At 37.9% G+C, this 19,127-nt stretch overlaps 1 protein-coding gene across 1 annotated transcript in view; it reads left to right on the top strand.

The window, feature by feature from the left end:
- The first annotated feature begins 1,871 nt into the window (after positions 1-1,871).
- The window catches only part of LOC109111913 (interferon gamma receptor 1-like), a 33,091-nt gene continuing 15,835 nt past the window's right edge, over positions 1,872-19,127 (top strand). Inside the window, exons 1-4 of the mRNA XM_042768367.1 lie at positions 1,872-2,058; positions 18,101-18,218; positions 18,311-18,486; positions 18,959-19,092. Of these exons, the coding sequence (XP_042624301.1) occupies positions 1,992-2,058; positions 18,101-18,218; positions 18,311-18,486; positions 18,959-19,092 (495 nt within the window). The 5' untranslated portion in view covers positions 1,872-1,991. The remainder of the gene's footprint in view (positions 2,059-18,100; positions 18,219-18,310; positions 18,487-18,958; positions 19,093-19,127) is intronic.

Here is a 19,127-nt window from a genome sequence, read left to right as displayed (position 1 = left end):
AAACTGGAAACAGTAGCAAAACGCACCGGTTTGAGCTTGAACTTGCCACAGGTCTTCGAGCCGGTCACGTGACTGAAAGCTATCAATGGGCAGATTTGAAGAGTTTATTTCCACAGAATTTGTATTTATTTTATTTAGATGACGATTGTGAAATTATGAATTGCTTAAATAAAATGACTTTTTTTAAAAACTAATATTTTAAAGTTTGTCATTAAAAAATATATATATTTAAAAATGGTGAATATTGTTTACACTAGAGGGCCCTGACGGTTCCCCACAAGGTCATTATATATATATATATATATATATATATATATATATATATATATATATATATATATATATATTATATATATATATATATATATATATATATATATATATATATATATATATATATATATATATATATATATATATAATATATATATATATATATATATATATATATATATAATGGGGGTTATATGATACAGCAGCCACAATAGCACTGTATTCAATTCAGTTCAGTTCAATTCAATGCAAGTTTTTTGTATAGCGCTTTTTAGATACAGATCGTTGCAAAGGAACGTTACAGAAAATAAAAACTGTCAGTTTATGTACATATTACAGAAATGTACGGAAAAATCAATTAAAGGCGTAATCATTTTGGAAACATTACTATTTTTAATGTTTTTGAAAGAAGTCTCTTCTGCTCATCAAGCCTGCATTTATTTGATCAAAAATACAGAAAAAACAGTAATATTGTGAAATATTATTACAACTTAAAATAATAGTTTTCTATTTGAATATACTTTTAAAAAATAATTTATTCCTGTGATGCAAAGCTGAATTTTCAGCATCATCACTCCAGCCTTCAGTGTCACATGTAACATCCAGTCTATCACATGATCATTTAGAAATCATTCTAATATTCTGATTTATTATGAGTGTTGGAAACAGTTCTGCTGTCTAATATATTTGATGAATAAAAGGTTAAAAAGAACTGCATTTATTCAAAAAATAAAATAAAAATAAAAAAAATTCTAATAATATACATTCTAATAATATATTTCTTTACTATCACTTTTTATCAATTTAACACATCCTTGCTGAATAAAAGTATTGATTTTATTTAAAAAAAAGAAAGAAAAAAAAATTACTGACCCCAAATTACTGACCAGTAGTGTATATTGTTTATTACAAAATATTTATATTTTAAAAACATAGCTTCTTTTTTTTCTTTTTATTCATCAAAGTATTCTAAAAAAGTATCACATGTTCAGAAAAAATATTAAGCAGCAGAACTGTTTCCAACTTTGATAATGAATCATCATATTAGAATGATTTCTAAAGGATCATGTGATAATGATCCTAAAAATTCAGCTTTGCATCACAGAAATAAATAATAATTTAAAGTATAATACATTTTAAAAAATCATTTTTCTGTATTTTTGATCAAATAAATGCAGGCTTGATGAGCAGAAGAAACTTCTTTCAAAAACATTAAAAATAGTAATGTTTCCAAACTTTTGACCTGTACTGTGTATATATATATATATATATATATATATATAGATATATATATATATATATATATATATATAGTCCTGTAAGTATATATATATATATATTATAATGGAAGAAAAGGGCAGACAAGTGTCTGTATAATATAGTCCTGTAAGTTTCTTTGTTAATTGAATGTTGTGTTTTTTGTTTCTATGGAGGGCTTAACTAATCAGGCCGATAATTAGAGATCATTACTAATAATTTTTCTTTTTTTATTAAACATTATCTTTGTGCACATTCCTACACGATTCTACGCAGAATTACACAGGTTATAGCCTAATCCGCCCCCCTCTGGACGGAATATTTTGCCTGTCAGAGAGCAAGTCCAGATAAAGAGAGAGCGCATAGAGACGAGAACGCAGAGCCGATCAGGAAATGCTGTTTTGGTTTAGGAAACACAAGTGAAATCGCCCTGCGACGTTTTGGAAAACTGGTTTATCATAATGTCCAAGGACCCCGTAGTCCAGTTTGGTGTGTTTTACGCCTTACTGTTTCCAGTCTTTGGTTTAGGTGAGTATCGCTGAAGCGTCTCGTGCTAACTAACGGTGGCACAGCGTTGTTTCAGTTTATCTGTCCTGTTGTGTTGCGTTGCGTTATTTAAATACGTGGATCGCTGCTGATAGCAGGTGTGAGTTTCCAAGTAACTTAAGATTCTGGAAATTCAGGAAATATAAGCACATTTTACAATTATGAGATTTCTGTCTCGAAATTACTCAAAACTTAAAGTTATCTCTATAGAGAATATGCTGTTATATTAATGTAGGCTATCCGATCGTATTGTCTGTTTTTGAGTTCAATCTATAATTACTTCAATTTTAAGCCTCTCGAGATTCAAACTAGTTCTGATTTCTTTGTTTAAAAACACTTTTTAGGGAACTTGTATACTGTAGCAGCGAGCCGTAAGTTTTTGACGGAAAGGTTTCCCCTCATTAACTCGCGGATATTAAAATAGAGGAGGCACACTAAATTGTAGCTGTACCTGACGATTATTTTGTTGTTGTTGTTGTTGTTGTTTGGGGCTTAACTGCTTAATAAAATCCTTCTTTTGGTCACGTTTATGTACGAAAATGTATCTACGTATACAACAAGATAATGTTAAATTTCACTCACCTATTACATGAAGAAAAGAATCCACCCCCTGTCCTTTTTAAATGTTACTATTACTCTGTTGTAGAATATGCCTTCTTCAGTTCATCAATTAAGGCTTTGTGCTTTATGGAAAATCTTTTCTTCATAGACCGCAAACAGCTCATTTTTCACTGCTTTCACCTTTGGGTGTACTCACACTAGGCGCGGCACGGAGCGCTCACACTAGTCAAACAAACCGGGCTTTAGGGAACAAACGCTCTCGGGCACGCTTCAAAACGTCTAGTGTGAGTACCCCCTTAAAAGTGTGGCCAGTTCAGCATCAGAAAAGCCTTTTTGTTTAACAAAATCTGCAAATGCTGCAAAGTCGGGTAGTCGGGAAAAAAAACGACATTTCATATCACTAGAACGCTCTGTCATCTGACAGATAACTGCATCCATTATTTCACAGAATAGACATCGTATAAGAGTCAGTGATGCTTGGATCTTAGCCCTGCTCGCTAAAGTTAAATGCTTCCCTTCGAGTGTTGTGTCATCTGTGTAGTCAAACGACCATCTCAAATCAATCATACAAAATTTCCCAATAATAATGTTCTCATTAACTTCGATCTCATTCTCTTCGAGTGTTGTGTCATCTGTGTAGTCAAACGACCATCTCAAATCAAGGCACCTAGCTTGGAGAATCTGGAACTAAACATCCGCGTGTCCAAAAATTGTTCAGAAAACATCCAGTAGAAACATGACCTTTAAATCCTGCAATTTTCTTTGAGTGCCATGGCCTGAGCAATGGTGTCATTATTCTAGACTGGTTCTGTTATGATTCAGTCAAAGACAATATTCAGACACTGGGGGCCTTCACATACTCCAGGAATCCGCGGCCCTTTTGGGTGATAGAGTAAAAAATTGTGGAAACAGTCCAGTGTTGCAAAGAATATCTTGGCATATTGAATATTCTTCGTCCCCTGCACCAACACTAAATTCAACGTGTGAGTAACCAATGAGATGTGCATTAGAAAAAAATATTTGAAAAATTCCTGGTGAAGAACCATTACACATAATCCTAAGAAGTGATTCATCAGTCAGAGAGCTTGTTGTTACCATGGGAGCGCAGATTATAGCAGGAGAGGTCAGGGAAGGCCGTCTACTTCCATGAAACACTGGGAATGATGTAATGAAGCCAGTGAGATCATTAGCTCAGACAGGACACCGCTTTTCTGTGAGAAAACCACTGCTTAAAATGACTTAGCAATAAACTTGAATTACTCAGTATTGTTATATATTGTTAATATGTTATTATTATTATTGATGTTATTATTTACATAATTTGAATTGCCTCATAAAACTCTCTCTTTAGACAGAGTAAAAGTGGATGTCAGTGTTGCTCTCTTTCTGTAGTCCATCATCCCCCTTATTGATTTATGAGCGTCTGCAAGAGAGAAATAGAGCTGTATATCATTTATCATCAGAAATGGAGTCCAGGCACTTGCCCAGGGGAATGCTTTTGGGGCTTTTTCCAAAATTAACCAAAAGTGCCCCTCACTCAACAATTATCAACAATGATATTGTGGTCAATAAAACAGAGTGCATTTGAATTATAATTATTATGACAGTAATAATAACAAATGGCTCAAAACTCACAAGTCCTAGAAACACCAAATTTGGTAGGATGTTCCCAAATCTCACCCACTACTCAGGTGCGTGCACACACACCCAGACAAGACCATAGGTGGCGCGATAATAAGTACTTTTACGTTTTTGCTCATATTTCCACAAACACACAGGCTAAAATCAAACATTATAGAATGATCTGTTGAACGTTATGATGTAACTGATGTTTTACCTGCAGGATCTTGCATTTCTCTTGCTCTAATGGCAGATCATCACATGGCTTTCAGCAAGATTCCCACTCACTTAAAGGAATACTCCACCCCAAAATGAAAATTTTGTCATTAATCACTTACCCCCATGTCGTTCCAAACATGTAAAAGCTTAGTTCGTCTTCAAAACACAATTTAAGATATTTTGGATGAAAACCTGGAGGCTTGTGACTGTCCCATTGACTGCCAAGTAACTTACACTGTCAAGGTCCAGAAAAGCAGAGGTGTATAAAGTACTCAAAAATTTTACTCGAGTGAAAGTACAGATACTTAATGAAAATTTTACTCAATTAAAAGTACAAGTATCTGGCCAAAAACATACTTGAGTAAAAATAAAAAAGTAGTAAACTTTAAATTGTACTTCAGTATTAAAAAAGTAGAAGTACTTTTTTTTTTGTAACAGATATGCAGAAGTTTTGTTAAAGGGAGAAAACGAAACAAAATGCACAGGTCAAACACATACATCTAGTGCAACAAAAACATTTAAAATGCAGCACAGTGGAACACACACACACACACACACACACACACACAGAGATACAGGGAAAGGGATTAAAAGGAAACTCTATCCTTTCCACCCTCATGCCATCCTATATATATATATATATATATATGAATTTCATTTATCAGATGAGCACAATCTAAGAGTTTTAGAAAAAAAATCATCTCTCTTAGTTTAATGCAAGTGAATGAGACGTCCAAAAATGAATATGACAGACGGTAACTCATACAACCCTTGTTAATGAATTAGTGTATTCTTAAATTAAAGGATAAATACAAAAAATACACTAATACAGCTAATGGCTAAATCAAAACAGAATTAATAATAAATAAACTTTGCTACTTCAATATGCTTCCTCAGATTTGATATTAATAAACTTTTGAAGCCAGACATTTACCTGATGAAAGTCACAACTGAAGTAGAAATGTGTGTGTGCTTGATCATTGGTTCTCATGTCAAGCATGCACATTTGAACTTCTGTTTACCATTTTATTGTGCATAAGATAAAATAAAAATGTAATGTACTTTTTAAGATTAAATTAAATTGTAAGGAGTAAAAAGTACTGTTTTTTTCTCCAGAAATGTAATCAAGTAAAAGTACAAGTAACCAGTTTAAATTGTACTTGAATAAAGTACAAATCCAACAAAATAATACTTAAGTAAAGTAATCAAGTAAAATTACTCAAGTATTTTACACCTCTGCAGAAAATTATGAAAGACATAATTAGAATAGTCCATCTGCCATCAGTGGTAAAACAAAAAAAAAATAAAAACACGACAATACATTTTGTACGAAAAGAAAACAAAAATAACGACTTTATTCAACAATTTGTCTCCTCTGTGTCTCTCTGCATCACTGTAGCGCCATTTTGGATAATATCTGAAGCACGCAAGCAGCGTACGCTCTTCTGTGTCAGCCGTGACACAAGGATAAGTTTTCTACGTGTATTTATGCTTTAATTTGAATGAAAACAGCGCATCCATGCAGCGTGGCTGACACAGAAGAGCTTACACTGCTTGCATCCAGCGGGTATTATCCAAAATGGCACTACGGTGATGAGGAGAGGCACAGAGGAGACAAAATGTTGAATGAAGTCGTTATTTTTGTTTTGCTTGCCTATAAAAAGTATTTTCGCCGCTTTATAACGTTATGGTTGAACCACTGCTATCCCTTTAAGGTTCGACTTTAGCAGGTATCATATCTTTATTGAAGTCATTAGTATCTGTTGGCAGTATGTCTCTATAATGAATGAATGTTTGGGTCTAGAATTCTAATTGTTGTTCATATGGTCTCCTTCTGTGTTTGCGTGTTAAACCTTCTCTCATTTCTCTTTTGCTCTTTCGATTCCTGTTGTTCTTTTGATCCCTTACATTTCCTTCTCTATTCTTGTTGTGTTCAGCCAGTCACACACTGAAATGTTCTGGCCAGGTTTTTAGTTGTTTATTTAAAGTACAGTATGGGTTCTAGAACGTGATGCGTAGCCTTTGGTTTTATTTTCACACTTTTGTCAGAGTAAAACCACAGTACGTCTGATCTGAACGGGTGTGAAAACGGGACTGATCACATGTGGTTACAGCTGCAGTTCAGTGTGGCCAAACCTTGTTTGTCGGTGTACATGGAGGTGTTACTCTGTCACTCTCGGGTTTAAATCATAATAAGAATCAAGCAATACAAACATCAAATAAAACAACAGCCTCCAGTGGATTATTGCTATTATAAAACCCCTGCACCCAGGACAGGCACGACAGAGCCCTGATCAGAAGACAACAATGGAGAGTAGCAAAATAAAATGGGACAAATGAGCTAAGTTGGCATGTGATATCAGTTCTATATATAATTTGTAGTTATTTTATTTTTTACAAAAGCACAAAGTTTTGTTGATATTGTCTTTTTTCTGCGACTAACCGACTAATACAATTTCGGTCAACCAAACTTTTCATATATGTAAAGTAAAAAAGTGCCCCTTCCTCAATAATTATCAACAATAATATTATGGTCATTAAAACAAAATGCATTTGAATTATAATTATTATGAAGAAGTGAACAAAACAGTAATGAATGTCTAAAAACTCTGCAAATACTTTTTTACTTATATCTGTCAGTCTGAGACATCTTTGCCATTGCATTGCTTTAGATTGTGTGCATCTTAAACAAGCTCAAAATTCATTGGACAATGTTAAGTGGAGCGATATCTTCCCAGTATTATCGTAGTCGTTGTCTGTTTGTCTATTTGTTTTATTGATCATAATATTATTGTTGATATATATATATATATATATATATATATATATATGTGTGTGTGTGTGTGTGTGTGTGTGTGTGTGTGTGTAGTTTTACAATAAGAATTGTTGAATTGCAGTTACTCTCTCTCTCTCTCTCTCTCTCTCTTTCTATATAAATAAATGTATATTGATCCCCTGCCCCTGAGAAACTCTCTGCACTATCTATCTATCTATCTATCTATGTACATTTATTCATTTGGCAGAACGAGGTGCTGCTCACCGAAAGCTTCAGGAGGGGATGTAGACTTGTAAGAGAGAGTAGAGGTAGAAGGGTGTTGAGCCCATTACTGTGCTGTAGGAAAGCACTAGAGGTCAACTGATAGTGGATTTTGCCGATACTGATAACTAGGTTGGACCACACTGGCCGATACCGGTTAATTAATCGCTAGTTTTTAAAATGGATACTGAACAAAAAATAAAATAGTGCTTTATTTAAAAAAAAATAATGAAAGTACTGAATCATACTGGTAGTAGTAATAATAATAAAATTAATAAAAATAGTAATATTAAATGTTGAAATTACCACAAAATCAGTTTTATTTTTTCCCAAATTCTGTTTTATTTTTTTTCCAAATTCTGTTATTTCCGTTTGAATTTTTCTGGATTCTGTTTTTTTTTTCTGTTTAAATTTTTCTCCACTCCGTTTTAATAGTTAAAGTTTATTAATCAACTTTAATGAAACTTTAATGAAATTCACATCAATTTAATAAAAGTTTAACAAAAATTACATGTTTTGGGCCCTATGAAATATTTCATTTTTTCTCACCATATTTTTTATTGTTACCAAATTTTGTGTTTTACCATGTCTAATTATTTGAATCCATAAAACAACTTAATTTATTATTTTTTTTCTTAAAGAAGCCTTATGACCCCCCCCCCCCCACAAAAATTATGTGTTGTGTATTAATATTTTTCTGGTTATCAAATGAAGGCATGAAACATTAATTTCATTTATCTTTTAATTACTGAAAATTAAGCAATCTTTTTTTGGCAAACAAAGGGGATTTACTATTAAAATTAAAACATGGTAGAAATGTTGTGTAATTATTCCTTAAAAAATAATGTTTGTTTCATTTTATTAGTAGTAGTAGTAGTAGTAGGCTATGTACATCCTATTGAAAAATAGACTGGACTTTTATTTTGATGGGTTGCCGTGAACAACTTTACAGTTATGGAGTTAATTGGTTAACAGATGTTCAGGAGCAGGGGCACGCCCCAAACAATCACCTGACTTCCTGAAACATCCATATATATCAGGTCACCTTATACCGTACTGCTAGTCTCGTTCTCTCGAAGGACAGATGGACTTGCCTGGCCTGGATGGCGCTCTGTTCGATTCAATGTCACTGGTGGCACTTGAGGATCACCTCTCATCATCCCGATCGCAGTCTCTTTACGAGCGGTCGCGTTTGGTTGCGCACATTCCGGGCCATGAGTGTCTACTCCCAGGCTCATCTCGGGAGGACTCTGAGCTGTTCCCGGTCTTCCACCCTCTTCGTCAGTGGGATCCGCGGGCTGAGATTGCCATCACATCATCGTTTGCGTGGTGGATGCAGAAATGGAATTTTCGCTCACCTTGCGAGCCGCTTCTCTGACGCTTCCTCAGCTCTCCCATTGTACGTCTTTTAGAATCCAGAGCCGAGGACAACTGAACCACGGGTCGCCTTCAACACGCACTTAAATCCAAGGTATCCAATTCAATCGTGCAGATAACAAACAGTTATTTCAACTATATTCAGTATCAATAAAACTTCTGTCATGACAAACTTTGAGCCCTCAGCACTTCTGGCAACTCCTAGAGAGTCACTCTCCGTCACACGTGACGTCACGAGAATTCTCCTCCAAAGCATCAGAGAGCAGCTCCCTCTAGCAGCAGGCAAGACGTAATTCCACCTGCACTCGCTCAATCTGATCTCTCCCAAAATTCTTCCTTCTCTATGCTCACAGTTTGCTCATAAAACTCCACTCACAAACATCCTTTCATCCCAACATCCATTCCTATACCCTTCCCTTCAGCTGAGTCCAGCAATACGTCTCATAGTCCAAAGACATGCAGGCTGGTTAAATTGAACATTCTAAATTGTTCCCCCCTGACTCGTATGTATTACAGACTTGTGTACGGATTGATTTATGTATTAACTGATTTTCACCATGAAATATAGCCGGATATGCTGGTATGGCTTAATAAGTAAATAAACAAACAATCAACAATACGGCTCCATGTTTTCTAATAATTATCTATAGCTACTTCTAAATTCCAGATGCCCATTCACTGTCCCTCACGCCAAAGTCATGTCATTCAGCGGCCATTTTTGAAATGCCTCTTAGGCATGCAAGAGCAACTCCTATCTCTTTGTACGGGGAAATATCAAATTCTCTAAAACTGTTCACTAAGCTTATGATTAAATTTCATATTTGAAATCACCAAATAAATCTGACAACTGTGTCATAAATGTTGTTACTTTTACTCAAATAGCATTATTAAAAGCTTAATTATTCAGGCTAAATCAGTCAATGCGCATGCCCAGTTCTAAGTGCACGTCTCAGACCACTGACTGTTTCTATAGCAACCGGGACGCTTCTAACAGCAGCTGCAGTGACGCGCTCACTTTTCAGATTAGCAATTAGCTCTTTCATTCAGAAGGCGGGGCTTCCTGCGATTGAGCGGCCATATTGAGCGTTGCACTTTTTCCCCATTCATAACTTAAGGAGTGACACGTCTTGGGTATTCTATAGTCTTTGCTCACGCAGACCAGCCGATCTCCTTCAACCTCCAACTCTATTTCCAAATCCTCTATTCATTCTCCCCCTCTGCCCTCCCTCCCTCCCTGCATCTTGGAACACACCCCCCTCACAAAAATGCTTTCATCCCAACATCCATTTCCCCCCCCCCTCCCTCCCTCCCTCTCATCCTGCCATCTTGCAACACACCCCACTCACAAACATCCTTTCATCCCAACATCCATTCTTCCACCCTTCCTCCAGCCGTTTACATCAATACGGCTCTGCTGTTTCTAATTATTCTCAATAGCTACTTAGAAAGTTTTAGAATTTAAGAGGTTATTCTCAATAGCTTCTTATTCTCCCCTCTCTCTATACCTCCCAATCTCACTCTCTCCCTCCCTCCCTCCCTCTTTTCCTCCCTCATTCTACCTCCTCCCTCCACCAATATCCTCTCATCCTCAATACCCCCCCACTCAAAGACATCCTTTCATCCTAGCATCCATTCTTCCACCCTTACTTCAGCCATTTTTTCAGTAATATGGCTCTCATGCATCCTAATAATTCTCAATAGCTACCCTTACAGTCCAGAACTCCTTCAACCTCCAATTCTATTCCAAATGGTTTATCCATTTCTCCCTCATCAATACCCTCTCATCCTGCCATCTATCAACAAGTTGGCTTAAAATCCACTCACAAACATCCTTTCATCCCAACATCCATTCTTCCACCCTTCCTTCAGCCGTTTACAGCATACGGCTCCCAGTTTTCTAATGATTCAAACAGCTACTTCTGCAGTCCAGGTGCCTCATCCAGTGCCTAAGGGACCCTACCTCACATGGGCCAGCCAGGACTCCTCCAACCTCCAATTCCATTTCCTTTGGTCTACCATTTCCCCTTTCCTCCCTCCATCAAAACCTGCACATCCTGCCATCTAGCAACAGGTACATACTTAGCCATAGCGACACCACCTACTCGGCCAGCTTCAGCAGTCCATCACTTTCTGTCTCAGTAGCCCTACGCTCAAAAATAATTCAGCAGCAGGTCGTCTACAGCGTTCCAACCGAGTCATTCAGGAGCCCTCTCAACCCTGAACTCTACTGCTGGATATTCAAATTTTAAACATCTCTTTACGTGAACTTGTGGAGCCCCCTCACATACAGCTACACTTCTTCATGCAAACTACAGCTATCTTCTGCATCTCTGTCCCCTCCGGTTATTCCAATGCTGATAGAAATGCCCCTCAATAAACATTAACCTTTTCTTAAATCATTGACATAGAGGCCGGCCAATCCTGCAACAGAGAGGCAGGATGGCACGCAACAACCTCAATCATCTGGCCTGCCACTTGTCTAACTGCAGACTCCTTCACACCTGCGTGTTCTGTGGCAGAGCCCATGCGAGAAACTCCTGCCCTCATAACCCTACAACACCAGCAGACTGACTTGCAGGGAGCTTGGCTCGTCCAAAGCTGATACCACTAATGCCAAGTCTTGCCTATCCATCAAGAATCCAGTGAGGTTTCTGGGAAGGTGCCATTAATTCACCGTGAGCCACATTCGATTGCAGAAGCAGCCCTAGGATGTTAGACTCTCTTTCTGAAGCTATGATGGATTCTTACTAACAACCACAGACTCCTTTACGTTCTTCACCTCCTCGAAGACTTCAAATCACTAGCAGCAGAGGCTGAATTAAATCAACTTATCTTCTCTCCACGACAGTCGCATTCCAACCATTAACCGTATCATCACAACCCCAGAATACTCATTCACTTAGCAAGCCACGGAGCTTGGCTCGCCAAAGCCAATACCTCTAATTCCAAGTCTTGCCTATCCATCAAGAATCAGGTGAGGCTTCTGGGAAGGTGCCATTAATTCACCGTGAGCCACATTCGATTGCAGAAGCAGCCCTAGGATGTTAGACTCTCTTTCCGAAGCTACGATGGATTCTTACTAACAACCACAGACTCCTTTATGTTCTTCACCTCCTCGAAGACTTCAAATCGTTGCACCTTCATCTGCACCACCATAATTAGGATATCCACAGCAATCTACATATTCACTGAACTCTGCCTCCCATTATCAGAGTAGAAACCTCAAAGCCTCACACTTCATCTGAGCTAGACAGATGTATTAAGCATCAGCTACCAGGACTTCTAGGCCACCTTAATAATGCCATCCAGATAACACCTCAAGGGAAATCCTTTGCATCAGACATTCTGTCAAAAGCAGCAACCATCTCAATGGAAATTTGCCTCTGGCAACAACACCACTCATCATGGAACAACATTTTGTTACATAATATCTATATCTCTCATCCCGGCTGCATCCAACTGTACACTGAAGCATCACCCTAAATAGACTTCAGCAGTTAATATGGTGGCTTCTGGGTTGATTCCGAACAGCCTCCAGAATTCAGTTCCATAATCCACAGTCAAGAGCAGTCTCCACAGCATTATGAAATATATCCCATAGTCATAACAGCCATCCTTTGGGGGTTGAATGGTCCCAATCTACTCATCCGCTCAGACTATGCAGCAGAAGTCGAAACTATAAACAAGGCATGATTATGTTTGGCAGTTATGCAATTCATGCATAGGCCCACTTAATCTCTACTCAACAACAATTCCTCCTCCGAGCAACTCGTATACCAGGACTCCTCAATCTTGTAACCAACTGTTCGTCTCATTTCCCATTTCCAGAAGTTAGACTTGGCTCCAGAATAAACATGCATCCCTCCCCGGTCATACCACAGATCAGACACCAAGAAGCCATTCTTAATTGCCTTGCTCCAAGCATGATCTCCAAAATACCTCTCCAGCTGGAACGGTCTTAAAGCTTCCTTTCCCATCAACCGACCCGCCGTCCATTCACAGCTTAATATCTTACGCTCATTCCTTCCTAAGATCCACACGTGCGTTTCTAAACCTACTTGTCAGGGATCAACTACTCCTATGAATAACCACCGGCTATGATTGCCCAGCTTTCTCTCATTCTCACACATTCGTACTAACAAAGGCTTACGAAAACAAGAACCTGCGTTAACCATCGAATGCCAGAACTATTTAGCCTCCGCATCCTCTCCGTATGATCAGGCATTCCAAGCTCACGCTTAAATCAGCTCTTCCCAACTTTGGGGGTCCTAATTGTCCGGCCTAAATATATGCTAGAGATGGTAGCCCCACCCTGAGTCTCGCTGAGCCATCAATTCTAGATGCCCTGATCAACCTGACCATCATCCCATTCCCTCAACCCCTTCATCCTCTTTCTATTCTTCCCCAACTCTCTGTTCAACTAACAGTTTCATAGCTTGTTTGTGGCGTGGTCCTAGCTAGTGAACTGTGTATGTGATATGAGGCTAGTTTTACTCAAATCAAATGGTCAGAAGCTCATGAAAGTTCTGGAGATGTTGTTCATGTGTTTATGTCCTCATTTAGAGAGACGGCAGAAGCTGAAATCACCATGAGCGTCACACGCGCTTCAGTATTAATGAAACCTTGCGTCTGTGCCATTCATTAGAGTCAGGCAGAACATGCAGGATTCATATTTAAATCGACTTTTGCGGCTTGATAGTAACAGATACTAGTCCATATCGCATTTTGATTTAAGTGTAATGACCTACTTTTGATTAATTCATTCAAAATTTGACCAATTCCATGACATTCCGCGTTAAACTGTGAATTCTGTTTTTATGGATTCCGCGATTCCGTCCGTGTTTTCACGGAAATCACAGGGCACTACAATTATACCAGCACAATGTATACTCTCACACGTAAACTGCTTCTATTATTGAACACTTGATGATTATCTAATCAAAATAAAAGAGCAGCGCTGAGTCTAGGAGAACTCACCAGTATCACACACACTCTGGACACGTCGCGTTCAACTCGAGCAGCGGTCTAAAACAGTTTATTTATTCACCAAACGGAGACAAGAATGAACACTGAGGCATAGATAAGTTTGAAATTCAGTGTTTAAAAAAAGAGAGCAAATGGAAAGAGCAATATTATAGCTCTAAAAATGAAGCATACAGTCTTTATTAGAGCCACAGGAAGACAAACGTTTAGATGAAAATGCTCAAGATTCAATTCATTATGTACATTAACAACGATTCGGGGCGAATATAATTTAATTTAATGGAAACTATGTGAATGGCGCTCTGTGGTGTGGCAGAATTTTCTGTCAGCTGCATTTAAATCTGGGTCTGAAGTTTCAGCCTGCAGCATCACGTGTCTAAACAAATAGCATGTGCTGTCAGTGATTTCAATCACTAGAGGCCACTCTCGCACTGTATAATGAAAACAGACCCTTCTCAGCCGCTCCAGCAACAGACGCAACCCTTAAAATTATCCCCAAAAACAATTACCCAAAAAAAAAAATATCTGTCACCAATAATCTACAAATCCCAAATAATATCAAAAAACCACACAACGGTCAACCTCTAGCAAGCACCAATGTCTTGGACTTGACGACTGTTGGCAAAGGTTAAGTCGTTTAAGTCGTTTCAGGTGCGTGTCTGCCAAACTGCTTTAAACAGATTACAACTAGTTCAGAATGCAGCTGCTAGGCTCTTGTCAGGGACTCATAAGCGGGAGCATGTATCTCCTATTCTGTCTTCACTGGGCTGGTTGCCAGTCAAGTTTCAGACTGATTTTAAGTTATTAGTTTTTGTTTATAAGTCTCTAAATGGGTTAGCACCATGTTATTTGTCATATCTTTTACAGGTGTATAAGCCCTTTAGGTTTTTAAGATCTTCTGATCAATCTACGTTGATTGTACAGAAGACTAGATAAGTGAAGGGGCGATGAGGCCTTTGCAGTTGCCGCTCCAAAGCGTTCACTTATAATAGGCGTCCACCTCATATTAGACATGCTTCAACTGTAAATGTTTTTTTAAGAATCGCCTGAAGTCTGAAGGGTTTTCATGTGTCTGACGCACTGTTGATCTTGTTGTGGAAGAAGGAAGTTCTGGCAGCGTGAACCTGGAAACGAGGATAGCAGTGACTGATACCTATACTGAGGTCAGCTGAATCTTTTTGCGCCATTTTTCTTTCCACTGCCCCTAGTTTAGTCCGGTGCTCGCGGAGGACATTGAAGGAAATAGGATGCACTGCTCTGGAGGAAAGAGGACAGATATTGTCTAGGCAGGTGTGGGTGTGGGTAGAGAGGATGATACCACAGAGGAAAGTTAAGAAGGAAATAGAGACCTTAGGTTTTGTCAAAATGAAACTGGCAGAGGGATTGATGGTGTGAAGGATGGTAGATGTAGATTAAAAGCGATAATGAAATGATCCGAGATATGTAAAGGTTTAACCAAGATGTTATCTGTGATACAATTGCACGTAAAGATGAGGTTAAGCTGGTCACCTGATTTATGAGTACCTATGGTGTTGGGCCACCAAAGACAGAAAGAGGCTAGGATATACATAGTGGAAATCAAAATTAGAGAACAAAATTTCCTAAATAAAAAAAATCCTAAATTTCGAGGTCACTGCTTTTTCCTATTTGTAGTTCTGTCATGATAACTCTCGGATGGATTGGCATGGTAATGTACATGACAATGTTAATGTATTTGGTCTTGGCAGAATAGATCTGCTACGCTGCTGCTGAGGCAGAGCAAGTAGATAGAGACTTGCTACTCCCAGTACATCCACAACATGCTGCTGTGAGCATGTAAGAAATATTGCTGCTGCAAATATAACATACATGAAATAACACCATAGCATACATGAATCATCTCGTAGCAGATCTATACAGCTGGGGAAGGTGGAGGGTTTCTGAAGCAAGCTGCACTGGTTTACGGCAAGCTCTAGTCATATATTTGAATGTTGAGAAGCAAGCTCATTGGCTACCAGTACAGGAGAGAACCAATCAGCTGTGCCATGTGATAATGATGTCATTAGGTCAGATTGAGTTAGACCTATCAGACTGCACCATCGGAGTTTCATGCCAGAACTCTGTATTTATCCTAGCAGGAGTAAAAGCACAGTTTTTAAAGCATATTTTTCATAAGTTAAATATATTCTGAAGCACAGTATAACAAAACTTAAATAAGATATTTGAAAATGAAAACTAATCAAAATTAGAGAACACTTCAGATATCTCCCAGTTATTGGTGTTAATCTGGCACCTGGTGCTAATTTCCTTAGGTATCTGATAAACCCTATTTTACTGGCAATCTTAACTTTCCAGTTTTCAATGACTTTGCAAGATGGTGAGTCATTCTAAAGGGACTTGAAACCCTCCGACAGCAGGTTGTCCAGATGAAGGCCAGTGGCAGCTATAGCAAGATAAATCAGTTCAACACTGCAGCTGGAATTGCTTGCAGCTTGGAAGTGCTGAACAGGGTAAGGATCTGTCTCGGCATTCATTGACTCTAAGTTTAAGAGAATTTGGACTGAAAGTCCACTCTGCAGTGACAAAACCATCAGCAGAAAGAATAAAAAAACTAAGCTTCCCTTTATTGAGGAGCATGTTGTGTCGAGAGAGGAGAACTGGTCCAATGTTCACTTCAGTGATGAAACATTATGTTTGTTGTCAAACTGGGGAAAGACTGAAGCCAAAGTGTGTAAAGAAGTCAGTGAAAGGTGGAGGAGGAAGTTTCAGGGTTTATGGGATGTTTTCTGTGGCAGGAGTTGGGCCTCTTATATAGATACATGGCAGGGTGAATGCAAATGTTATCCGAAACTTCTTCAACAACATGCAGTTCCTTCCCTGCAAACAACTCCCAATCAGCCTGCAATTTTCATGCAAGACAAAGCCCCGTCACACTGCAAAATGGGCAGTTAGTTGAAGCTGAAAATATTGAAAAAAATGAAATGGCCAGCCTAGAGTTCTGATCTAAACCTGAATGAAAATCCTTGTTGACAGAGGTATGACATAGAAGACCCCTACAGTCTCTGAAATATTGAAGAGACTGGAAAAAGAGAGGACCGAGATCACACCAGCGCAGCGTGAGAAACTAGTGATGTCTTGCAGCCCCAGATGTGCTGAAGGGTGTATTCCCTTTTAAACACATCTAAACTGAACTGTTAGTAAGCACTGTATAAGAGCATTACACTTCCTCTTATGTGAAAAAATCACTTATTATGCAGCTTATAATGTAGAAACTGCATTATAAGCTTTGCTTATCTCGGTTTTTGTGATTGTTTGGTATAACATTTTACAATCTAACATCAATGACTAAAAATTATTACATTTAATAATTAAATGTTATTAAAGCTGTAAAATAATTTGTATATGCTCTGATGGATCCAATGGCTTAAGGTTTGTTTTTCTTGTGTGTGTGTGCGTGTGTGTGTGTGTGTGTGTGTGTGTGTGTGTGTGTGTGTGTGTGTGTGTGTGTGTGTGTGTATACACAAACATACACACACATTCACACAAACTTAGACCCAACCCAATCCACCACGAGACTGAAAGTTTTCATATTGAGTAAGACCTGCAGTTCCTGTGATGGCACATGCTTTCAGCCACTTCCTCAGTTCAGAATGACCTGAAATATCAGGCTGTTATGATGGGTTGTTCATTCAAAAACACATATATTAATCTAAGGCCTATATATATTTTAATACTATGACTCTTAAATAGATTAGCATCAGATTATGCATTACCAATCAAACAATCTATTAACACAATTAGAAGTATAGGAATTACTGTATTTACCCTGTTGAAATATAAAAACGTCTTTATCCAGTCTAAGCTGGTTTACTGATTTTAGCTGGTCTCTCACTCTTTTCAGGCTGGTTTTAGAGGTTATTGAAGTAGTTTCCTTGTATGATTGACATTTTTCTGCTGTATTTCCTTTAATTTTTTTTTTTTTAATGTATATTTATTTTCCACACCCATTTAAAACATTTATATTTAGATAAGATTCAGTTGTGTGTGTCCAAAATTCAGTGATTGTGTTTGAGCAAAACTCAAAATCTAGTCTAAGATTCTCTGAAGAAGATGGCGTCTGTTTTAAAAATGGCTCAGCATTTCAGCAGCCGTTGAGAAATATTGGAAGCATTTGTTGCTCTTGTGAGCTTTGAGTTTGTATAATAGACTAATAGATTTGTGTAATAGACTAACTTTTTTTTTCTACAGTTCCTTCTCCAACAAACGTCAGTGTTGTTTGTCACAACTTTGTGAATGTCCTCTACTGGAACTACAGTAACCCAACCGAACAGCTGAAATTCAGTGTAAAGGTTAAACCTTACGTAAGGTATGTGTGTCTAAAGCAGCTGATCAAAAAATACTATTTCATTTCTTAATCACTATCACATCGCTTAATCTTTCTGTCTCGTTTATCTCTAGTGATTCCCAAACCGCTGACACCTATCAGACGTACCTTGATATCAGCAGCTACAGCAGAGATGTGGGTGACGATTACATAGTGTTCGTGACGGCACATGACGGGCAAGAGAAATCAGAAAGCGTCTCCATTACATTCACCTACAGCCAAGACTTTTTTGAAGAGAAAAAACAAAAATGTAAGTTCTCCAAGTATAACCTAATCATATGGAAACAGTATTACTGTTTATTACAGCGTTTGCAAAGTTCTTTGATGATGAAACACCATTGATGTTTCTCAGACATTTTAAGGCTCGTTTTCTAAGTATAAAATATAAAATATGTTGTCATTGATATTTGTTTAATTTCTCCTTTCTCTACTGCATCTATTTAACAGTACAGCTGCCTTATACTGAGAAAAGCATTGCATCACGTGTGCTTCATGCTTATACAGCAGCATTTCATTTAACGAACTAGGGCCTAAAAGAAAATGAACTTCCTTAAAGCTTCAACTCTCGTTCTGCTGCCTTGCAAGCACTGCTGCCGTTTCCTTCTGGAAATGCAAATCTGTTTGGATATTGTTTTAGTGTTTAGTGATTAATTTCCTTTAGTCTTTTACAAGATTACTTTTTCCTTGTTATTTTGACTTGTATTGGCTTTTTCTTTTTCCAGGCTCTTTGGACTTCCCTGCTGTAAATACATCTGTCCACAAAAATGTGATTGAAGTGTCCTTTCAGCACCCTTTCTTTCTTCATCAGCAAGACATTCTGAAAGAAAAATTTATGTACACAGTCACACATGATGAGGTTGGAAAAGCAGTCGCACAGACACCGCCGTGTCC

The sequence above is a fragment of the Cyprinus carpio genome, chromosome A13, assembly GCF_018340385.1.
Source record: "Cyprinus carpio isolate SPL01 chromosome A13, ASM1834038v1, whole genome shotgun sequence".
NCBI lineage: Eukaryota > Metazoa > Chordata > Actinopteri > Cypriniformes > Cyprinidae > Cyprinus > Cyprinus carpio.
Note: the sequence above shows the minus strand (reverse complement) of the source record. Positions and strands in the feature narration are given on the sequence as shown.